At 39.8% G+C, this 25,552-nt stretch overlaps 1 protein-coding gene across 11 annotated transcripts in view; it reads left to right on the top strand.

The window, feature by feature from the left end:
- TNRC6C (trinucleotide repeat containing adaptor 6C) overlaps window positions 1–25,552 on the top strand; it is a 204,436-nt gene that overhangs the window by 114,059 nt on the left and 64,825 nt on the right. For 10 of the 11 annotated variants that reach the window (XM_073311080.1, XM_073311085.1, XM_073311087.1 and 7 more), the window contains exon 5: window positions 21,800–24,397. In XM_073311080.1, coding sequence (XP_073167181.1) covers window positions 21,800–24,397 — 2,598 coding nt within the window. Of the gene's footprint in view, window positions 1–9,082; window positions 11,193–21,799; window positions 24,398–25,552 lie in introns of those variants that run through there. The other variant, XM_073311088.1, reaches the window with a different exon arrangement.

The following is a 25,552-nucleotide window of genomic DNA, read 5'->3' as shown; positions in this document are numbered from 1 at the left end:
AATGAAGACTACAGCTGGCAACTATTCTTAGAGAACAAGAGTAGCAAATAATATGTCTCATCCGATGAAGTGAGCTGTAGCTCACGAAAGCTTATGCTCAAATGAATTGGTTAGTCTCTAAGGTGCCACAAGTACTCCTTTTCTTTTTGCGAATACAGACTAACACGGCTGTTACTCTGAAACCTGTCAATATGTCCTTTGTTTTGTTATAAGTAACAAAGTTGGTATAGCTGTGTCCAGATAGCCAAAGCATGTTTGATTAGATGTGCCAGGTTTAAATGATACAATCAGTATTAGTTTTTCTTAAAAGATTATTTTTCTGTAATTTAGCATTATGAAACTGGCATGCATTAACTCTCAGAAATGGTCATGGTCCTGCAGGAATTATGATGAAGCTTCTGAGCGTTATGGTTTTTTGTATTGGAAAGCAGAAGGTCGTCTTGCAACTGATCAGGAACGTATAAAAAGAAATGAAAACAAGAAATACATGCAGTAGTCAATATGATGTGAAAAACCAGATCATTTACAAGCAGATTTAAAAGTGCATCTCTTGTGCTCTGAAAAGTGAGGGTTTGACAACAGTGGCAGTATCTCATTATTTTCCAGCCCCATGGGCTGATGCCAGCATCAATACTGACCTTTTTTCTTTCAATCTCTGTGGTTCTGGAGAAAATACAGCTTTTATTTTGGGTTTTAAAAGCTCATTGGCTGCAGTTTTGTTAAATAATGTTCGTAGTGTATTCTGTTTAGTTTGAAATAAGTGTTGTGAACAAATAGGAATTTGTGAATGCTATTATATAGACCACATATTTCCTATTTGGGTTTAATTATGTTTTTTGTTTGTGTAGTGTATAAAATTTTGTTTTATGTAGTAATATCACAGGAAAAACTAAATGAGCTGTATTCACATCTCAGGATACTTATTTCATCACATATTACTTAGCTTCTCTTTTGTTGTCATATTTTAATTTAGAATTCCTGGGGGTGGCATATCCTCATAGTTTAGTGTATTGGCTTATAAAGGCAAGATGTCTACAAGGATAGCAAACATACTGTCTAATGTATACTGATAAAGTTATCCTGATTTCAGCCTCCTGAGAATTATAGAGGTCCATGTTTAACCTCATTTCTTGGAGGACTGTCTAACAGGTGCTTTTTACATGTAAGGCGTTCAGGAAAATAATTGTTTTTCCAATTAAAAAAATTAACTGAAGACTGGCTGTTTGGATCCTAAATTCTGTAGCTGCTATTAGGAAATATCTTCACATATCTCTATTTTGTTTGGAGGAAAAATCAGTTACTGTATGAAAGCAAAATTATTCTAAAGGTATCCTGAGCTGCTGCTTAGTCAAGGAAAAAGTTTAAAAAATTTGACAATTTTCCCATTCCACTGCAGTCACTTTCCCCATTTGTTTTATGGGTGATGTTTCACTCAGGTGGAAGAAGCATTTTAAAAGAGGAAAATGTAGTTATAAACCTTCAAGAATGGTAGGAGTACTCAGACAGTTGTGGTATCTGAAACTACTTTTAACTAATTTTTAACAGACTATATTTCAAGTTGATGGTGTCTCTTTAACAAATAGGCACAGCCAGCTGAGTATTCACAGGCTTGGTAAAAAATGAGAGCTCAGAAATCCCAACTTTATTGCATTTCACCAAAACAAACCATTTTAATTTAGTTTAGGTTTTTTAACATGTGGACAGTCACCACTAATTCCTTTTTTTGTAAAACAGAAGCGGTTGATAAAATAAAAATAGAATGCAAATCAGTGAAACTAGAGGTAAAGCACTAATCAAAATCAACAGCAAAACAAATAGGGAAACATTCTGGATTTAGAATGGAACTTAGCTCATGGCTTTCAGTAGTTATTAACTCATAGCAATGCCACTGTCTACTTCGGCTTGTTTTCAGATACTGTATATTTTTTCTTTGTGGCTTAGGGGTTCAGAGCAGGAGTTGGAAGTGATTACTAAATGATGATTTTTCAAATTTGAGTTCCTTTTCAAAAAGTATTTCTGGCCTTGTTTGTAAGTCTCTTATGTGGACTGTTTTAAAACTTGCAAGAATAATATCTTCTGTTTGTATGGAACATACAAAAAAAGCTATTCCCTAATGTTCTCAATAGTTAGTTAAAATAGTCCTTATTCCTGTTTATTGGACAAATATGTTTTTTGTTTAACAATGGAAGGGAAAGAATTATTGCGGTTTTTAACTACTGAACATAGTTATACCACCAAACTGAAGTCACTCCTATGAATAAACTAATTTGCAAGTTCCATATAGCTACAGCCTTACATCTTACAATTTTTTATTTTAACATATTCCTATTTTATTAATTCTTAGGAAAGTCAACTCTACATAAACCTGTAGTGTTTAAAGGTAAGGTTTATCAGAGTAATAAGGTAGAATTACAATCATGTGTCCTGTATTAGACCTTGTCTTTGGAGATAATTGATTTATAAAACTAAAGCTTATAACAAAATAAAACTAGTCCTTTATTTGTTGGTTACACATCAAATGGTTAAAATGACTGGAAGAGAACTTAGTTGATGGCAGTAGCCCTTAGATAGAAACTGTATGTGCTGATGCTGGTGAAATTTAAATATGTAACTGGAGAGCCAAACATGCTTACTAGTATTAGATGAACATTTTGAAAAGGCTGACAAGAAGTAGTATTGTTAGTGTGAAACAAGTTTTTCTTTTTCAAATGTTGCTCTAATGTGTTGTGGAGGAAACTGAACTGTCAGAAGTAGTAGTCTCCCTGTCCTATAGTCACACCAAAGTAAACCTGTTTGTACTTAAGATAAGTAATATTTTTGTTATGTTATTCAGAGTGTGATTAATAAACATATATCTGATTTAATTTGGCTTTGCCGCAACTTACTTTATTTAGGATTATTTTGCAACTTGCATCAAAGTGTATTTAAATAAAATGCTTGCAGGAGCAGGATGTTACCTGCAGTCTTCCTGGTGCTAAAACAAATTTAGTAAATTGTCTATTACAAAAGTTCACCTTGCATGTTCTTTATTTTAACTAAGTGCTTTTGTTTAAAAAAAAAAAAGTCAATACACAAAATTAATGGGGTAGGAGGAACAATCCAGGTTTTCAGATTTATAATTGCCTGTGAGTTTTAATGATTATATTGAATGGCAGTAGTAAAAATAGTTAGAAAACTGAAATGAAGTGACAAAAGTTGTTTGTAATGGGTGTAAGTTGGCATTTGATTTGATACTAGCTAGTTGATAACTAACAAAAATTATCCAGAATGGATTTCACACAGGAATCAGATTAATGTTTACGTGTTGGCTGCCAGAAAGAGCAGATATCCGGATTATAGATCGAGACCCTAAGAAGGACTTTAAGCATAGTGGAGTAGTCTTTAATTTTCTGGGGTTTTTTTAAGTGTGTTATGAAATAACTTTAAGATATGCAGTATTATATAATCACGATTGATCCTGAAATAAAAGGAACTCTCATTCTACTGTTGTTTAGCTAACTCAGGGATCTGCAATATCTTATTAGTTATGTAAAGATTAAACCTTTTTATAGCAAATATCTGATTTCTTTTTTTGAAGATGGAATAGAACATCTAGCAAAATCAGTTTTCATGTCACTAATTAGCCATTCCTCTTTGGATATATGTAGGTCATAATGTCACTACCATGCAATGTAATAGGATAGCTGGATTATAAAATAATAGGCATTTTCTATAAATTTGACAACATAAGGTTTAGATGAAAAGATAAGTGTACACATGCTGCTTACATCTGAATTACACTTTAAATAGAAAATCATTTTATTAATGCAGTTTTGTGTGTGATGTTTATTATACTGCTACAGCCACTAAAGCTTAACAGTTGTGTGTATTTAATCAGTGCACACATGTCATCCATAATATGGTTAAGTAATAAAGTTGTCATATTAGTGGGACCAAGTCTGATACTATGCAGTCAGTATAAAAAGAAAAAAAAAGTAAAGTTCAGTTTTCATTAACCAACTGATACCAGCAAAAACAACGAGGAATCCTTGTGGCACCTTAGAGACTAACAAATTTATTTGGACATAAGCTTTCGTGGGCTGAAACCCACTTCATCAGATGCATGGAGTAAAAAATACAGTAAGCAGTATATATTACAGCACATGAAAAGATGGGAGTTGCCTTACCAAGTGGGGGGTCAGTGCTAACAAAGCCAATTCAATTAAGGTGGATGCCGCCCATTCCCAACAGTTGACAAGAAGGTGTGAGTATCAGCAGAGGGAAAATTACTTTTCATAGTGACCCATCAACTCTCAGTCTTTATTCAGGCCTAATTTGATGGTGTCCAGTTTGCAAATTAATTCCAGTTCTGCGGTTTCTCATTGACGTCTGTTTTTGAATTTTTTTTGTTGAAAAATTGCCACTTTTAAGTCTGTTGTTGAGTGTCCGGGGAGATTGAAGTGCTCTCCTACTGGTTTTTGAATGTTACAATTCTTGATGTCTGGTTTGTGTCCATTTATTCTTTTGTGTAGAGACTGTCCGGTTTGGCCAATGTACGTTTCAGTGGGGCATTACTGGCACATGATGCCATATATCCCATTGGTAGATATGCAGGTAAACGAGCCCCTAATGGTGTGGCTGATGTGTTTAGGTCCTATGATGGTGTCCCTTGAATAGATATGGGGACAGAGTTGGCAATGGGATTTGTTGCAGGGATTGGTTCCTTGGTTAGTGTTTTTGTTGTGTGGTGTGTAGTTGCTGGTGAGTATTTTCTTTAGGTTGGGGGGCATTTCTATTCAAGGGACACAATCATAGGACCTAAACACATCGGGGGAGGGGAAGCACATACAGTACAGTGCTGTGTTAAATGTAAACTACTAAAAAATGAAGACGAAGTTTAAAAAAAAAAGATTTGACAAGGTAAAGAAGCTTTTTGTGCTTGTTTCGTTTAAATTAAGATGACTAAAAGCATCATTTTTCTTCTGCATAGTAAAGTTTCAAAGCTGTATTAAGTTGTAAACTTTTGAAAGAACAACCATAATGCTTTGTTCAGAGTTACGAAAAACTTCCATTCCCACGGTGTTCATAACGCTGAGGTTCTGCTGTACTTTAAGATTGTGCTTGGGTTTTTGTTGTGTTGCTTTCTTCTACCTATATATATCTCAGCAAAATGACTGACCAGGTATAATTTTATCAACTACAGTTGGTTAATAACATAATAAAAGCATCCTGATTGGCTAAAAACTTAGATTGGTTAATAATTCAGTCACACAGTGTTTTAATAGTGTGTGCTTCAAAAAGCTGCAGGAGACACTGCAAAGAGTCACTTGTGGCTCCCAAGCCTCAGTCTGAGTATCACTGGTTTATTTCAAAAGTTGAATGACTATAGCCCAAATGCATACATTAGCAGAATAGGTATATTAATCCAAGGCTACAAATTACTTGAGCTGGTTAGCTCATTAGTGCAAGAAGAAATTGGGTAAATGATATAAGGAGGAAAACAGAGTCAATGAGAAGGCGAGGAGCCAGCAGGACTGGTTAGGCAACCTGTTAATGCTGACAGCCCCTGAGATGAGATTGGGTTGATGGTTTTTCTTCTGACTCTTTTTTTCTAATGTGGGGAAGGACAGAATCAGTGAAGCATCTTGAGTGGGAGCACCAGTGTGGTACCCATTCAGGCCTTTTGACAGGGACTTGGGTGCATAAGTGACTTAGGTGCTTTTGAAAATTTTACCCTTTGTGCTTATTGTGCTTCCCATAGAATTTGCCTGCACCAAAAGATAGAGTGATCATGCTAGAAATCTTCCTTTGCGTTCATGGATTATTATGATTTTTAGAACTTCGAAATATTTGTCTGTTTGAGTTAGTGAAACCAAAGAAGTTTTAAGTGTAACTAATGAAGGGAAAACATTAAGAGAAATGACAGCAAATCTGTATCAGTGGATTAAGCGGACACCAGAGCTTGTCTATATGTACTGAAAACCAGATATGATGGCCAGCTATCGGAAAAATGGACTTCTAAATAGAATTTCCTAATGGAAGTAATTCTGTCACTATTATTACTTATTAATTTCTTTAATGTGGATAGTGTGCTTGGTACTGTACAATGCACAGAAATAGAGTTTTTGTTGTAAAGAGCTTTCAGTAGAAAGGTCAACAACTTCTAGAAATTTACTTTCTGAAACTAAGCCTTTCAAAATCACTGTGATGTGTTATTTTAAATTGATGTAGGCTGAAAATCAGTCTGTAGATGAAAATACATTCAAATAGATTTTTTTAAACAATTAATTAGTTCAGAAAATATTTGCTAATTTGCAACTAATGGTTAATAGTGGTGTATTAGACTAAGTATTTTAAAAGTAATAGTTTTAAAATAGAAAGTCTTAGAAGCATTGTATTATCTGGTAGTACAGTGACTATAGAAATCAGCTAGCAGGGTCCCAAATCTGCAGCTTTTACTGAGAGTAAACAATAGATTAAATAGATATGTACTCCTTTAAAGGAAACATGCATCTGCCGATAACTGCTTGCAGCAAATATAGTAACCTGGGGCTTTAGCTGCCTTCATGCAGAGATTCCCGTAACCTGTTGCCATTCTGGCAGTAGCTTTGAAAGAGCATGCTATGAAAATGCCATTTGTTGTCACCTCATATTTCTCTGTGCACATAGGTATTGCCTCCTTTTTATTAAAATGTGGAGGCAAAGGTTTTCAAACTACATGATGTCACCATCTATAAGTTGTGCTGTTTATCATGATAGATAAAGGTAGACTGTTAATGATAACTATGGCACACAGCATGCATTTTGATGATGACCGACAGGCTTGTTGTCATGGTGAGCACAAGACTCATATACATACTGGACAGCATAAGATCATTAGTCCCTGCTTGATAAACACTATTTTTCCATTAGAGTTTAAATTTAAAAGTCGTCTTTTGTTAAGCTCTTCAAACACAGGCCTTGCCTGTTAAGTCAACGGTGACTCTTGCTGGCAGAGCAAAAATGGCAATAATTAAGCACTATTTGCACTTCTACAGAAGATATGCATGCGAGTGGCTTATCTTAGTGATGAGAGAGACCTTTGTGAAGTCCTGCAAACTTAAGTTGAACATCTTACTGCCTTGTCACCGTATTACATGTTCCCAAACATCTGGGACATGAAGACATTACTTATGTAGGGTTGGAGACAGTCATTGGAGAGAAGGCTCCGATAGGAAATCAGCGTACAGTTGGTTTCAGAACACACTTTAAAAGTTGCTGTGTGTGCAAGCTCGGTAGTACAGATTCCAAAATAATGTCCCTCTTGTAAGACTTCTCAAGTGCTGTGTTTAGAGGAAACAACCACAGAGTGAGCAAAACAGGTATAATTACACTTACATGGTGTAAGTACATGTGCTTTATAAATAAAACTCACCAGAAGCATTGGTAATTTCTCCTGGAAAAGCCCAATTTAAAAAAGGAATTGTCACAAGTAAGGAAAAATTCATCTTACCCCATTGTAAAGGGAAATCTAAGGAAGAGAATGAAAGTGTTAGACATGTTGGTGGCTTCTGGTGGACATTCAGAAACATTCTGTGTTAAGGCCAGTTCACATAAATATATTTTTCTGTATTTCTCTCCTGCTTTTTTGATTTCTAGATACATTAGCATAGCCGATCAGTCTGTCTTGGTTAGAAGTTGATGTTTTCCTGCTGCTCATTCCTCACTTGAAGTCTCAGTCCTCCTGTTCCTAATGTTCTTTTACTTTGGAGATGATGATATCACAGAAACAAGATTTGGATTTCATGTAACAAGAAATAGTAACACATGACCTCCTAAGCAAGAAAGATTCAGAATTGGTTGCATGTTTTTTTTTTCATGAGTGTCGCTGATGAAGGATTTACTTTTTCATGCCATATTTTAAAAATTCCAACATATGGTCATTTTGACGACAATTAGAAGTGACAATCTCAATGTAGAGAAAACCACGAGCATTTTAAATTAAAAATTACTGCAGTTGTAAAACTCATCAGCAAAGTAATTTTTGGAAAGAATTTCTCTGTTTTTTACAGGGCATTTGACATCAGACAGCAGGGCTGGAAAAATGTACCAGACACCTAGCAGAAGTTAAGCTGTAGTGTGTACATAGCCTAGGTCAGTATAAGCTATGTCACTCGGGGGTGTGAATAAACCCACCACCCTGAGTGACTTAAGTTACACCGACCTAAGCGCCGGTGTGGACAGTGCTATGTCGACGGGAGAGCTTCTCCCACCAAAATAGCTACCGACGCTCACAGGGGCTGGAGTAATTGCGTCTATGGGAGAACTCTCTCCTATTGGCTTGGAGCATCTGCACCAGCAGCACTGCAGCGGCAAAGCTGCATCGGTGCAGTTGCATTGCGGTAAGCTCTATAGTGTAGCCATAACCTAAATCTATTGAGTTAATGTCCTTTGCCAGGCACTGGAGTTATTCACTGGATGATCCAAAACCAGAGATGAGTGAAATGTTGAATAACTGAGATCTCTTGGTCTTCTTTCTCTCCCCACCTTGCTGTATCTAGCAGAGTGGGGGGAGCGGGTATATTAGTTGGAGATCCTTTACTATCACTACATCAAGGTTCTTCAGGAACAGGAAGAGTGAGAAAGCTCCTGCTTTCCTCCTGCAACTAGATCCTGGGTGGGCAAACTTTTTGGCCTGAGGGCCGCATCTGGGTATGGAAATTGTATGATGGGCCATGAATACCCAGTGGGGAAGAGGGACTCTATGGGATGTAGCATGGGGGAGCTCTATAAGGGATGTTACCAAGGTAGGGGGAGGTGGGACTCATGGGGTGTGGCGCAGAGGGGGGGCTCTACAGGGGCAGTACTGGGGGCTCCTTGGGGCCCTGCCGGCAGTGACACCAAGGCAGCTGTACCAGGCACAGCCACGGGCGGAGGCGCCCTAGCTGGGACAGGTGCGGCCCCTGGGCGGTTTCGAGGCTCTCAAGGGTGGGGCCATAGGATACTGGGAGGGGATTGGGTGCGCTGCTGTGTTTGGGGGGGAGGGGGCTGCCCTGTGGGAGGGGTTCAAATCCCGTAAACAGCACGGCAAAGTTGTGCCTGTGCAGTGCAGCTCTGCATGCCAGAAGATGGTGTTCATCAAGGGAATTGAGTTGGGGACTGGGGAGCGCCTGGTGGAGAGGGGCAAGCCCCTGACCCCACTCCCTGGCAGGAGCGCGAGGTCTGGATAAAAATGTCTGACGGGCCGGAGTTTGCCCACCCCTGAACTAGATGGAAACAGAGTTTCCAGTGTATAACGCCTACTAGCCAGAGGCTGGTATAATTAAGCCCTCAAATTTGGTCAAGGGACAACACTCTGGTAGAAATTCTAGCAGCAGATCGAATGGAAACCGTGCTTTTAACCAGGATGTTGCCCCTGAAGCCTCCTTAGAGGCCCTAATCTCTCTGTAGCTTCCCACAGTCAGATTTCCCATTTACCTCTGTCCAATAAACATATTCCTGTTGACTATCAGCTGAGGGTTAACCTCTGTGGCCCTAATCTGAGCGAGAGAAAGTACTCTATTATAAATATTTTTTTTTGCAATCTACCATATTTAAAAACAAAACCAAGCCGCAATGTTTGTGGAACTCATGCAAACAGGGTTCTACATTCTTTGCTGGTTCTGCAGTAAAACGAATCAAAAGTGCACTCACATAACTGAGTTCACACAGATATTCTTACATGAAAGGTGCTGTAAAATGGACACAACATTCATGCCAGTTATGGTTCCATTCAAAATAGTGGGGTTTTTTTCCAAATTGAAAAAGGCATGGTCAGAGGGGAAATTTTATTTTTAGGCTTCTAACTTACTTAGATTTAAGTTGTACCTATTCAGGATTCTAAGGTTATTACAAACAAATGGAGAGTAAATGTCTTCAAATAAAAAAAATTGAGCACTTTCAAGAATGTTTAGTAAGTGAAACGAATAACTTCACCCACTAATTTGACAGTGGTGATTGTACTGAGATGTTAGAGCGGTAGCAATTTTAAGAATGCAACCAAGCCTTCAAAGAGGCATCAGTAATGTGCAATCTAATTTAATGGATAAGGCAGCTCAGATAAAAGTCTGACAAGAATTGTATCTGCAGACTTAAAACAGTTGAATTTAATATAAAATTAGTGTGTATTTCAGACAGAGGAGAGGGAGAGGAAGAAAGTGAGGAAGCAAAGTAGTTGAAAAGGCAATGCGTTAAAAATATTGGAATGGGGGGTTGAAGATGCACCTGTTAAAGCTTTTGTACGTATGCATTTATATAAGATACTGTACATACGTATTACTATAACTCATGATACTGTTTAGGTCTTGAAAATGTTAGATCATTATGTTTATTTTTGTTCACACTGTATACATTCACAAGTCTGCAAGATAACTAGTGGTCTCCAGCCTGCAATTATTAAAGAATTTCTTCTTCTTCTTCTGCACAGCAAGCAAGGCAAGAACCATCACAGTCTGATGTATTGTTTTGGACTGCTGTGCTATACATTTATAAACAGAGGCTTTGATTAATATGCTCTCATGTTTGTTGCTTAGATCTTTTTTTAGATAGAGGTAGGAAAGTAATTAAGAATTTGGCAGCTTGCCAATTTACATATGGGACTTGCCCTGAATATTACAGCTACTGTTGGTATGCCAAATGTCTAGAGCTGTTGTCATAGAGGGATTGGGGAGGAGGAAGACATAAAGGAGGCAGGAATGTATTTGCATGCAGCCAATCAGCAATATGCGGTTGTTCTTTTGGCTGACTTTCAAAAAACAGAAGAAAAGCAGCTACAGTGCTAATTGTAGCTAGGTCCCGAAGTGAAAATGTTTAGTGACAGTTGAAAGAATTTAAAGAGGAAGGAAGATCGGTTTAGTGTCAGCTGCAATTAGATAATCAAAGATTAAAAATCCTAGTCTGTTGGTTCCTTAACCCAGAGTTAAAGGGGCTGGAGATTGCCAGGGGCCGAGGGGAGCTCCCTGTGTGGAAAGGGCTTTTCCAAAGCCAGCGCAAGTAAGGCCCGACTGAGCTTGCAGGTTGTCTGGATGCACGCTTGCACCGAGAGATTTTCTTGGCAGCTCTACAGGATGAGGCTCACACTGTACACAGCCGACATATTGAAGCAGAGAGCCCAGGCGAACATAGATGAAGGAATAGAGACAGCTCTGCACACAATGTAGCGTCTCCTAGGATGGTTGGGCGGCACCTTTCCTCAGGTATTTCATTACCCATCAGCCCCTTTTAGAGCAAAAAAAGCCTCCACAAAAAACCCTGAGCAAATAGCATCTGCTTCTGTTAAATCAATTTATTACATAACATTTCAGAGACAGAGCAGCAGCACAGCGTCCTAAGCTTTTGGCTGCATTTCAGGTTTGATAAAATGGCGTCCTCGCAGAAAGAGCTGCTTGCTAAAGATATGCTGCACTGAACAGAAAATTGAATTATTTGTCATTATTTACTACTGTTTTTGTTTTAGAGAGTTAGCATTTAGTGGAATACCCACTAATAATGAAGAATGCTCTTTCTTCTGCTTGTTTTTCTTGATGCATTTTAAAGGCTCTTGCATCGGAGGAAACCAGCTACATTTTAATGTCATGGTGCAGAAAATTAAACTAGAGTAACAGGCTTTTCCACTTGGTTACTTAATTTTGTTTTTGTCTTTTAAAAAATGTTCTATTCAATTGTCTTATCTCTTAACTATCTTCCCACACTTCTAGAAAAACATGAACAGTTTGGCAGCTCTAGCATTTATAAAGTCACTGTTCTTTGGAAGAAATTTTGGACACAATGCTTTCAAGAATTCCTCGTGGGACTTTAAATCTGAGAATAGTTGTAAATTGGCTTTTTGAGCACCTTCAAACATACAACAGTTTTTAAATTTGCTTAGACCCCAGAACATAAGGATTGATGGAATTAGACAAAATCTGCTAATGTTGTTAAACATATCTGACAATCCAACTAGTAGCACTTGAATTGAGATGTTTTTCCTACTTTATGCTGCATCTTATTCTTTAAAATGAATGTTCCGAGACTCTCTTTTTTGCTGTATAAAAGTTAGACTACATTTGAGCTAAGCTTTTAAATGCCTTTCTGGCAGGTCCTATTTATTTTATTAACATTTATTGTAATCTTTTTAGAATTCTGTTAAGATGTCCATTTGAATCACTACAGTGAGCTACTTCTTATTTTGGGGGAGAAGTAGTTGTCCTTTTTGGACTTGCCTGATCAGGATACATAAACTTTATCTGATTAGTGCTGTGATTTAAAATCCTCACCAGGATTGATGTCACTGGCTTTAGTCATTGCTCGCAAAATGAACCAATTAATTATTATGTTGGCTGAAAAAAGAATTCAAACCTAGAATAAGATTTTCTTGTAACGAGAGAAGGTTTTATTTTTATCTTTAAAGGTTTGGGGGGGGGGGTTGGTGGGGGGGGGCTAAGGGGGAGAGAGGTTTTATAAATGAACTTGAGCTTTTCAATTTTTTTCTTTTTTAAATCTGTTAATGTGCAACTATCAAGAATCTGTGCCAGTCTCTGACATTTCATCCAATTCCCCTCTCCTCCCCTCCCCCCCGCCAATATGTTTTTGTAAATCAGTTGAATCTTTCATTATGGTTGAAACTTGTTAGGTGTAATTGGTTTGAACTGTGTGCAGTGAACAAATAGAAATTTGGGAGATATGGATAGTGTACATTATTTTTTTTCTAGAATAGAATGCAAAGCTGAAAAGAAATAGTTTATGTAAACCACTGAGTATCACTGGAGGGGTTATAACTTTTGAGTAGACTGCATGATGTATAGAATGGGTATTCTGTTTGTTAATATGAGTTTACGGGTAAAAGAAGCTTTTCTTCATTTCTTGCTCTTCTCAGAGTTCATATTTGTTATCGGTTTACTTTTGATGGTGCTGCCAAACTCAAAACTAATATTTGAATTGTTCAAGCTAATTATGAGCTGTAGGAGCAAAAAAAAATTGGGTTCTATTTTGAATTAGTAACTAAATCAAAGTTTTAAAGGTATATTTCACCACAGTTCTTAATGTTAAAAAATGTTGTCTGTCTCCTACTCTTTGTAAGGGAGGGATTGAATTATTAGTGATTATTGGTGACACCACTTAAAGCTATGCATGTTGGAGGTATGCTGTCCTCCAGCTTTCTCCATTCAGCTTTCCTAATGAACCATTAATCCTGAAGAGCAAAATTCCTAATACTTCCAGTCCTGGATTGTTTCTGAGCAGAAACTGCACATGGTGCCATTTTGCAGGTGGCTTTGTGGAAAATGGAAATGGCCACCAGGAAATGACAACCTCAATTTTAAATTGTTCCCAAAGGTGAAATATTGATGGATGAATTTAGTGTACAACATAGTAGTTGTTAAATTACATCTGTCTGAAATATATAGCTAAAATTATTTGCCTCCTTAAGATCATTTCCTTTATTTGATCTCATTTTGATTGTTGCATTTAGTGTGTGAGTGCTGGGTGGTATTGCTGGCCTGTGATGTATAGGAGGTCAGACTAGCCCTTCTGGCCTTAAGCTCTGTGGCTCTATTTTATTTTCCTTCATTCTAGGGTACTAGGAGTCATTTGTAAGATTTAGTCCCATCTTGACAGCTCACTTGCTGTGTGACCTTGTGTAGGTTAATCTCTATGTGCCACAGTTTGCTCTGCGATACAACCGCATTTGCTCCAACCCCTCAGACAGAGACAAACACCTACAAGATCTCTGTCAAGCTTTCTTACAACTACAATACCCACCTGCAGAAGTAAAGAAACAGATTGATAGAGCCAGAAGAGTTCCCAGAAGTTACCTACTACAGGACAGGCCTAACAAAGAAAATAACAGAACGCCACTAGCCGTCACCTTCAGCCCCCAACTAAAACCCCTCCAACGCATTATTAAGGATCTACAACCTATCCTAAAGGATGACCCAACACTCTCACAAATCTTGGGAGACAGGCCAGTCCTTGCCTACAGACAGCCCCGCAACCTGAAGCAAATACTCACCAACAACCACAGACCACACAACAGAACCACTAACCCAGGAACTTATCCTTGCAACAAAGCCCGTTGCCAATTGTGCCCACATATCTATTCAGGGGACACCATCACAGGGCCTAATAACATCAGCCACACTATCAGAGGCTCGTTCACCTGCACATCCACCAATGTGATATATGCCATCATGTGCCAGCAATGCCCCTCTGCCATGGTCAAACTGGACAGTCTCTACGTAAAAGAATAAATGGACACAAATCAGATGTCAAGAATTATAACATTCATAAACCAGTCGGAGAACACTTCAATCTCTCTGATCACGCAATCACAGACATGAAGGTCGCTATCTTAAAACAAAAAAACTTCAAATCCAGACTCCAGCGAGAAACTGCTGAATTGGAATTCATTTGCAAATTGGATACTATTAATTTAGGCTTAAATAGAGACTGGGAGTGGCTAAGTCATTATGCAAGGTAGCCTGTTTCCTCTTGTTTTTTCCTGCCCCCCCCCCCCCCCCCAGATGTTCTGGTTTAACTTGGATTTAAACTTGGAGAGTGGTCAGTTTGAATGAGCTATTACCAGCAAGAGAGTGAGTTTGTGTGTGTATGGGGGTGGGGGGGATGTGAGAGAACCTGGATTTGTGCAGGAAATAGCCCAACTTGATTATCATGCACATTGTGTAAAGAGTTGTCACTTTGGATGGGCTATCACCAGCAGGAGAGTGAATTTGTGTGGGGGGGTGGAGGGTGAGAAAACCTGGATTTGTGCTGGAAATGGCCCACCTGATGATCACTTTAGATAAGCTATTACCAGCAGGACAGTGGGGTGGGAGGAGGTATTGTTTCATATTCTCTGTGTATATATAAAGTCTGCTGCAGTTTCCACGGTATGCATCCGATGAAGTGAGCTGTAGCTCACGAAAGCTCATGCTCAAATAAATTGGTTAGTCTCTAAGGTGCCACAAGTACTCCTTTTCTTTTTGCGAATACAGACTAACACGGCTGTTACTCTGAAACCAGTTTTTTTTTCTCATCTGTGAAATGGGTATAATACTGACAGGATGAGGTGAGACTAAGTGTGGAAAGCATTTGAACTTACCAGATCAAAAGTATTCTAGAATTCCACTGTAATTGTGTTATAGTTGAATTTTTCCTTTCTGATTGACTACATATTAAATTTTACTTTTCAAGTGAACTATACTGTGAACAGATTGCATATCTAGACTTAACAAACACACAGCAATGTTTAAAAATCTGTTCCATCTTCAATGACCTATTAAGACTAATGCTCAAACTAGTCTGTTTCCTGCTCAGGACTCCTGGACATCAGATTCCTAAAGCAGACTGATTTCCTGTACCCCTTGCTTTAAATGTTTGTCATCAGTTTGCAGGGTAAATATGGAATCCTGAAAGCATATAAATGAAATAGTAATTGATTTTCCAATATTAAGTTTTGTAATGTTCTTTTCACTTTTGAGTCCTAACAGTTTTATTTTTTAAAACAAACTTTGGCAATGCTTATGAAGAATTATACCCTTTGTTTATCTTTAGATTGTAAACCCTTTAGTGCAGGGATTGTCTCTTTTCTATATATGTACAGTACCCAGCAAAATGGGGCCCCAGTACTGATTTGGGGCTTTTGGAAGCTATCCTAATATAAATACTTACAAAATAATAAAATACTGACTAACGTGGCATTGAGATCAAAACTGTCACTCTCCTCTTTATTATGTGGCCTTCAGTAATGTAGCTAGATTATTTTTGGTCTTTTTATATTTTAAAAGTTTAATAGAATTCATAGTAAAGCTTTTGCATTTGTTTTGCAGATTAGGCAGATCTAGTCCATTCTGTCATTGTTCTAATCAGTTTGGCTCTTTCTCTCTGTTGTGATGTAAGTATCCCTAATGGTGGACTGGTCCGGCGTGTGTGATCCAAATGATTGCATTTTATGCATCCATTCAGTGAGTGTTCTGTATCAGTCTTCACAGCTGAAGTATTCTGGCATTTCCCATAAGGTCTGATCCAGTGTAACAGAGCTACTTTTTGAAATCCTTTACTACTACATTTCAAAGGCAGATGGCACTCTGGATGAATTCAAGGAGATGAGGTCTATCTGGTGATCCTTTACAAGCTTTCTCCAGACCAGGGATGGCCAAACTGAGCCTGAGAAGGAGCCAGAATTTACCAATGTACATTGCCAAAGAGCCACAGTAATACGTCATCAGCGCACCCACCCATCCCCACTCCCAGCGCTTCCCAGCCACTGACAGCTCTGCCAATCAGCGCCTCCCTATAGCTCCCAATCAGCTGTTTCGTGGCTTGCAGGAGGCTCTGGGGGGCAGGGGGAGGAGCAAGGGCAAGGCCAGCGTGGGGGCGGGAAGGGGTGGAGTGGGGGCAGGGCCTGTGGCAGAGCCAGGGGGTGAGCAATGAGCATCCCCTGGCATACTGAAAAGTTGGCACCTGTAGCTCCAGCCCCGGAGTCAGTGCCTATACAAGGAGCCACATAGTAACTTCTGAAGAGCCACATGTGGCTCCGGAGCCACAGTTTGGCCACCCCTGCTCCAGACTCTAGAGTTCCTGTATGTCTTCATTCCAATACTTCTACTAACAAGGACAGATATCCATTCTGATTTTGGTAGTCCCAACCTGGAGTTATCAGATCTGATTCTCAGTCTAGTTAGAAGAAATACAGACCAACTACCAACTCTTGTCTTTTTTGTTGTAAGACTATGTTTACATTGTAAACTCGGATCTGAAATTTCTCTGCATGTCTGTATGGAAAGTGGCTTCTTGTTAAGCTTTTGTTTGGATTGTGCACAGGAAGCTCAACAAATCTCTTAGCAAAGTCAAACTTTCTACAAGAAAGAGCTGGGCCTTGAAGTGGAATAGGAAAGTAGCAAGATCATCTGGCAGCTGTATCAGTGTTCCATCCTTCAGTTACAGACAGCCTCAGTCTTTGACCATTGTAAGTTAAAGAAATTATTGAAAGGACTAATAAAAGTCTTTACAACTATACGTGAGCCACCACCTACTTGTGAGAATGTGGTGTTTTTAATTCCCTGCCACTGAAGATTTCATTTTTAATGGCTATAACATAATTGAAAAGTCAGTGAGAACCAAACCATGATGGCTAAACTTCCAGATGATGATATTTTCTGGAGGATAACATTGTACTATATTTACACCCCAAATTCCTGTTCAAGGTGCCTTACATTTGAACAAAGCTGTCAGCCCTTCCTGAAAGTTTCCTAGTAAATATTGCCAAGACAAACTAGGTTTCGTAATCCAGATATTACGAGCTCTTAACAATTACCAATATCTGAATAATATCAAACAGGCTTTTACATAAAGAACCCAAGATTGTGCCGTTCGAAGATATTCTTTTTATTCTTTCCTCCCCTCCCCTGTGCTCAGATTAGAAAATCTGGTAAAACGCTATATAAACCTACTGTTGTCATGTGGGTCTCACGGTGCCTGAGAGTTTGGGGACACAATTAACCAGGTGCCAGGCAATCTCCAGAGCTTGTTTTAGGAATAGCTCCTTCACAAAGAATCATAAAATCATAGAAATGTATGTGTGGAAGGAACCTGAAGAGGTTATCTAGTCCATTTTCCCACTCTACCTCCCGTTTTCCCCCACGCACAAACACACACACCTTTCCCTGCTGAGGCAGGACTAAGTATACCTAGACCATCCCTGACAGGTGTTTGTCTAATCTGTTCTTAAAAACCTCCTGTGATGGGGATTACACAACCTCCCTTGGTAACCTATTCCAGTACTTAACTATCCTTTAGGTTTGACATTAGGAAAAACTTTCTAACTATATCTTCCTTGCTGCAGATTAAGCCACCACTACCTGTCTTACCTTCAGTGGACATGGGAAAACAATTAGTAACTGTCCTCTATAACAGCCTTTAACATATATGAAGACTATTATTAGGTTCGCACTCAGTCGTTTGTCAAGACTGAACATACTGAGTTTTTTTAACTTTTCCTCATAGGTCATGTTTTATAATGTTTTTATCATTTTTGTTACTTTCCTCTGGAGTCTCTCCAATTTGCCCACATCTTTCTTAAAGCATGGCACCCAAAACTGGACACGGTATTCCAGATGAGGCTTCATTAGCAAGTAGAGCAGAACAGGTGCCCCGTGTGTCTTTCATATGACACTCCTGTTAATACAGCCCAGAATTATATTGGCCTTTTTCACAACTGCAGTACATTATTCGCTCATATTTGTGCTTGGCAGAATTAGATTTTTATTTTTATAATTTCAACGGATAATACCAGTGTTTATTTTTAAGCCTTTTTTTAGATTTTTATCAATTTAAATTTTCACAGTTGCACCAAATTATGGGTTTTAAGCATTTTTTGATTGAATTCTTATCTATTTAAATTGTCACAGAAAATAATCAGTTGGTCAAACCGGGGAGGTGTCAGACACTTTAATGACTGTAGACGTTAAGATTCAAAAAGTTTAAGCTTTATAACTGCTAAAACACAAATTGTCAACATCACATGTCAAAATATAAAAAAATGCCTTAAATCAAACTCTAATAAATTCTACAGCAGCATTTTTCTTTGTTTTTGTGACAGGTGATGGAAAGAGTTATGTAGTACCATTAAATTGACTATGAGCATGAGCATAGAAGTGAATCAATGGCAACGGTTTATTTAAAAAGGAAATGATCATTGCAGTTGTGGTTTAACTACTGTGTAAATCTTTTCTTGGTCTGTGTATACTTGATAAGGTGTAAGCATGTATTAAAAGGTTGCTAGGCAGAATGGTATTTACTGATAGAGCATTTGGCATTTTCCATTGACTCTGTAATGACTCTATATCAGTGGTCTCCAACCTTTTTAAGCCCAAGATCACTTTTTGAATTTAAGGGAAACCCAGGAGCTACCCCGCCCCTTCCCCAAAGCCCTGCCCCCCCACCCAATCCCCCCATCTCTCCATCATTCACTCTCCCCAATTCTCACTAGTTTTCACTTGCCTGGGGTAGGGGGTTGGGGTTCAGGCTCTGGGCTGGGGCTGAGGGGTTTGCAGTGGGGGAGGGGGGCTCTGGGCTGAGCCTGGGTTAGGGGGTTGGGGTGCATGCTCTGGGAGGGAGTTTGGGTGCAGGAAGAGGCTCCGGGCTGGAGCAGAGTGTTGGGGTGCAGGAGGGCGTCAGGGGTGGGGCAGGGGGTTGGGGTGCAGGAGAGGGTACGGGGTGCTGACTCTGGGAGGGGGTTCAGGGCTGGGTGTTGGGGTGTAGCCTCCAGCCGGACAGCACTTATCTCCAGTGGCTCCTGGTCCGTGGTGTAGCATGGCTGCTGCTAAGGCAGGCTCCCTGCCTACCCCAGGTCCACGCCACTCCCGGATGGGGCCAACGCAGCCCCTGGGGAGGGGGGCACATGGCTCCGTGTGCTGCCCCTCTCTGCAAGCACCACCCCCACAGCTCCCATTGGCCACAGCTCCCCAATCCTAGCCAATGGGAGCTGTGGGGGTGGTGCTTGCAGGCAGGAGCAGTGGGCGGAGGAAGACCCCTCACCGCTGCGGGGCTGCGTTTTCCACTTACGGGAGCGGCGTGGGGCCAGGGCAGGCAGGGACTCTGCCTTAGCGGCAGCCTCACTACATCACTGGAGATCGCGATAGATTGGGAGATCCTCTAGGATCAACCAGTTGACCGTTGGTGACGACTGCTCTGTATTCTGACTGGTGAATGGTGTTTCAATCAGCAGCATGTTTCATTTTATTACTGCAAATTAGAGGTTATACACCACTGCTTTTATTTCCTTTTTTACATGCTGATTCAATAAACTAGTGACGATAGTAACGATACAAATGTAAAAACACAAACGTGGGCCTATATAGTACACTGATTTTAGAAAAAGAGACCCTTTCTTGGCTATTTTCAGTTATGAGACTATTTCACTCTGGCTGCATAGTTGTGGTTTTTTTGTTTTTTGTTTTAAATCCACTCAAACATAATTGCTGTTAGTAGTCTACCTTTGAAGCATTATCCTTGGTTTTAATTTGGCTTACATAGGGTACACACCTATACAGAGCTGGCTAAACATACATCCCTGGTTGGCTTTGTTTGAGGTAGATGATTGGTTTTTTGTGGACAATATAATTGTCTATCTTGTAAAGAGTTTGGTCTGCTTTAGAAGTAAAGTAGGTTGGAAAGGCAAAGAATAATTGAGACTTCCAGCATTCAATATTTGCATGTATGCACACTGGTTTTCCTCTCTACCCAAACTACAATTTAGAGAGACTATCCTACAAGTTGCCTCTATTCATAGCTCTCTGATCACACTAGCTATACAGGATAAAATTCCCATCATGAGAAAATATAAGGGAATAATTGCACTCATATCTTTTGCACAGTGCAGTCAGGATAGATAACAATATCTAAGTCTTTAAAACTTGAAATAAGCTTAACATGACCAATTGTGGCTTCTCTCAGGTTATTTAACTAAGTGCACTCTAGTAAAGAGCCAGGTCATCAGAAGGATTTGGTTATATTTTTCTGTTTGCTTATATGTTGGAGGAACATGGGGGAAGGGAGCAAGAGGATGAGGAGCTAAGAAGGCTGGTGCTGCATTTTAAGGATAAGTACAAAGATAATGTTTATTTTCTTTGGTTTTTGAGACAAATTGGACTGTAATTACAAGTTTAAAAATGATATTCAAGTACCACCTAAATCATTTAAGAGCTAAATTGCTTATTCTGGTCTTGCCATTTAATACATATTATTGAGTGACATAACCAGGCTGTTCTTTAGAACTACTTATCTTGCTCTACAAAAAACATTACTTATAGCCATGCTCAGATACTATAATATAGTTGCATTAAAATATCATAGTTCTGTATTCTCTGTGTATGGTTCTTAGAGAGTTTAGCAACGAAAGAAAACTAAATGAGCAGTGAATGTAGTGTTTTGACACTATTCATATTTATCAGTAATAGCTCTTTGAATATTTTACATGAGGAAATATTTTAATTTTTAAAATGATTTTTGTTGAACTGTCTTTTTTCATATTTCACCAAAAGAAGGGGGGGGTTAACTGAGTCAAAATAACTAAAATGTTAACAGAATATCAACACTTGACATAGTATTCATCTCTTTCCAGTAATTTTCAAAATACAGATACAGTTTTCTTAAATGTGGGAGTTTTTTTGGATTGCTTATTTCTGGTGCAGAGATATTATGACTTAGAGACCAAAAATTTAAAATTTGTAAGGTTTTATTTTTGGAAGCTCAAAGGAAAAGTTTAAAATTAAACCAGGTAAAGCACTAGAAAACCTATTATTGTAGGGACCAGCCTGCATTGGCAAGCGGATAGATTAGATGTCCTAATAGTTTTTTTTTTCAGATCTTCTTTTTGGATTCTGTACAAGTATACTGTGCCTCAGTATAACCTGTTTGTTGTTTTTGATCTGTTTGTTTTTCACTGGTTTATCAGTTTCTACTAGTATACCAAAAGACGCAAAATATTTATAACTTCTGGGCAGTTCTTAAACCTTTTCAGTGTAAAATGTTTGTAAAATTTACATAAAATGTTGAATATGAACTTGATGATATAGAAGATAAATTTATGATCAAACTCCTTTTATAGAAAAAACGTTTTTAAACAGAAAGATGTAAGGTACTTATTGTGGTGCATAAAATTATCTTATATACGTCTTTTAAAAATAGTGTATGCTTCGTTTTAGTGTAATTTGGAATTTATGTAGAGTATGGTATAGTAATTAAGAAAGTAAAATGTATTTAATGACGTTATTTTAACAGAATTTGAATGGCAGACTAATTCTGAGTCTTGTTTAATCCTTTTCAGATCTTAGTCACAGTGGTTTGGGAGACCATTATGAAAATTCCCACTGGGGACAGCAGCCCACTTTCAGAAGTGAAGCCAACTGCAGCTGGGATAAAGTGATAATAGATAGGACTGACAAGGAAGCGTGGCCTTCCATTACAGGAACTGAGTCTGAATCTGCTTCAGAATGTACTACAGAAACTGACTCTGCCTCTAACTGTGGCTCAGAGAACAGTAGCATGGCTACAGGGAGTGCCCAAGGCAACTTCACTGGACATACAAAGAAAACTAATGGCAATAATGGCACCAATGGAGCACTCATCCAAAGCACTTCTAACCAGAGTGCCCTTGGAGCTGGTGGAGCAAATGGTAATGGAAACTCAACCAGAGTGTGGGGTGTGGCCACAGGCTCCAACTCTGGCCTAACTCACTGCTCTGCCAGTGGTGGGGATGGAAAGATGGACAACATGATTGCAGATGGTAGAAGTCAAAACTGCTGGGGTGCTTCCAACTCAAATGCTGGCATTAATCTTAACCTTAACCCTAATGCCAATCCAGCTGCCTGGCCTGTACTCGGACATGAAGGAACTGTGGGAGCAGGCAACCCTTCCAGTATTTGTAGTCCAGTCAGTGCCATAGGTCAGAATATCGGCAACCAGAATGGTAACCCAACAAGCACCTTAGGTGCTTGGGGAAACTTGCTGCCGCAAGAGAGCACAGAACCACAAACGTCCACTTCTCAGAATGTGTCTTTCAGCGTACAACCTCAGAACCTTAACACTGATGGACCAAATAACACTAACCCCATGAACTCTTCACCAAACCCTATCAATGCAATGCAGACTAATGGACTGCCAAACTGGGGGATGGCTGTTGGTATGGGGGCCATCATCTCGCCCCACCTGCAAGGCCTTCCTGGTGCTAATGGAACATCAGTTTCTCAAGTCAGTGGGGGCAATGGTGAAGGAATGGGTAGTTCGGTATGGGGAATATCCCCAGGTAATCCTGCCACAGGAAACGGCAATTCTGGGTTCAGTCAGGGGAATGGAGACACTGTGAACTCAGCATTAAGTGCTAAACAGAACGGATCCAGCAGTGCTGTGCACAAGGAAGGAAATGGAGCAAGTGCATGGGATTCAGGACCTCCTGCTGGTCCTGGGGTACTAGCATGGGGCAGGGGCAGTGGCAACAGTAGTGTTGGTAGCATGCATTCTGGAGCTTGGGGCCACCCCAACCGTAACACCAGTAATGGTGTTAATGGTGAATGGGGTAAGCCCCCAAATCAGCATTCCAATAGTGACATCAGTGGTAAAGGATCAGCAGGGTGGGATAGCCCTAGTGTTACCAGCCAGAATCCTGCCATGCAGCAGGGCAATGAACAAATAAACTCTTGGGCCAAAGCTGCAGCATCTGTCACCACAGCTAGTGAAGAAAGTAATGACAGTGGTGGAGGTCAAAATGAGGGCAACACTGGGAGAGAAGGAGCAGGAGAGGCCAGAAGGAGAGACAAAGGGGTGATAGACCAAGGGCAAGTCCAGTTGCCAAGGAATGACCTTGACCCAAGAGTTCTGTCCAATACTGGTTGGGGGCAGACTCCTGTAAAGCAAAACACTGCCTGGGAATTTGAAGAATCCCCAAGGTCTGAACGAAAGAATGACAATGGAACGGAGGCCTGGGGTTGTACAGCTTCTCAGCCTTCAAACTCAGGGGGGAAGAATGATGGGTCCATCATGAACAGTACAAATACCTCTTCAGTATCTGGGTGGGCCAACTCTCCACCCTCAGCTGTTCCAGCAAATACAGGTTGGGGAGACAACAACAACAAAGCGCCAAATGGCCCAGGGGGATGGGGAGAATCAGCTAGCTCTACTGCTGTCAATGCTGCTGCTGCTACTGCTGCCAAAAGTGGCCACGCTTGGAGTGGGACCGCAAATCAGGAGGAAAAATCACCGACATGGGGTGAACCTCAGAAACCCAAATCTCAAAACTGGGGAGATGGACAGAAATCAAATCCAGGCTGGACTTCAGGAAGTGGAGATTGGACTGAACCATCATCTGTCCCTGGACACTTGGCTGAGGGGAAGAAGAATGGATCTGGATGGGATACTGACAATAGATCAGGGTCAGGTTGGAATGATACTACAAGGTCTGGGACCAGTGGATGGGGAAATGGCACAAACACCAAGGCTAATACAGGTACAAGTTGGGGAGAATCTCTAAAACCTAGCCCTCAACAGAATTGGGCTAGTAAACCCCAGGACAACAGTGTGAGTAACTGGGGAGGAGCAGCTTCTGTTAAACAGACTGGGTCAGGATGGGTTGGTGGGCCAGTGCCACCCAAACAAAAAGATAGCAGTGAGGCAACTGGCTGGGAAGAGCCTTCTCCACCATCCATTCGCCGTAAGATGGAAATTGATGATGGTACCTCAGCTTGGGGTGATCCAAACTACAACAACAACAAGACTGTAAACATGTGGGATAGAAACAACCCTGTAATTCAGAGCAGTACCACAACCAACACCACCACTACTACCACCATTATCAACACAAATATGGCTGAACCTCAGCCTTCGCACCAGTCAAGTGCCCAGCCGAACCGGTCCCCACTGCTTGGTCCAGGTATGGAAAAAGTTTCATTTTCTTTTTAAGACAGAAGTAGGATACAGTGGAAATAAATATTTTATTACACACACACACACACACACACACACACGTCTCTGTCTTTTAAGACATACATACACATGCTAATAACGAGGAGTGATTTCAAATGTTTTTAATTAATGTGAATAATAGTATAAAATGAGATCTGTTGGACATTTCCTATTTATTTAAATTTAGTGTTACTTAAGAATTTGTTCAATTTTTCAGATAAGTTTAAAAAAACGTTTAGGATAATACAATTGTGTAGGTTGTGTTTACTAAAATAAAATAAAAAATATTACATTCTCACCTGCAGAGCCCCCAGTTGATGTGCTTTTCCAGTTGGAAAACTTCTGATATGAGGGAAAACAATGGAGAGTCTGGTGTCACCTTAAAAACTAACAGATGTATTTGGGCATAAACTTTCATGGGTAAAAAACCCAGAAGAAGTGGGTTTTTTACCCACAAAAGCTTATACCCAAATAAGTCTTAGTCTTTAAGGTGCCACTGGATTCCCTGTTGTTTTTCTGAATACAGACTAACACAGCTACCCTTCTGATACCTCATCTGAGGGATGCTCTGTAAAATTCATGAATAGGTCAGCAGGATCCAGGAATGAAAAGAAACTGGTGTGGGGAAGGGGATCCTTCAAGAAATCATTATGGCAGGATCTGCTGTCATAGCTGCACTCAGCATTGCATCAGGTTCAGCAGGCCAGTTGAGGCCTTTTGAGCTAAGAAGGCAAGGGGGAATGGAATGTCTTTAAAGAGTCTGCACTCACTTGTCTAAATTGGTTGTCTGCTGCACAGGAAGAGCATCTGGAAAGTGAGGTGGAGGATTCAGCTGGCACAACCCATAAAAATGTAGCTATGGTCTCACTCAGATTTTCTGAGTCCTGAAAGCCTCATTCAGAAATTAACTCCAGCCCAGCAATGCTTATGCTAGCCACTGTTTCATCCTCTGGGTTGGGATATGCATTGTTGTTTGAAGACCTAGAGAAAGGGATTGAAACTATAGCTAGAGAGCCTATTAAAGTTTATTAGATATTTCATTTTTATATGTACAGTGTTGTAATGTTTGTAGTGTCCTTAATATTTTTTTAATAATTGCTAGATTTATAGAACATTAGTGGCT

Source organism: Lepidochelys kempii, chromosome 14 (genome assembly GCF_965140265.1).
Source record: "Lepidochelys kempii isolate rLepKem1 chromosome 14, rLepKem1.hap2, whole genome shotgun sequence".
Lineage (NCBI taxonomy): Eukaryota > Metazoa > Chordata > Testudines > Cheloniidae > Lepidochelys > Lepidochelys kempii.
The sequence above is the reverse complement of the archived record's forward strand: the minus strand, read 5'-3'. Positions and strand labels throughout refer to the sequence as shown.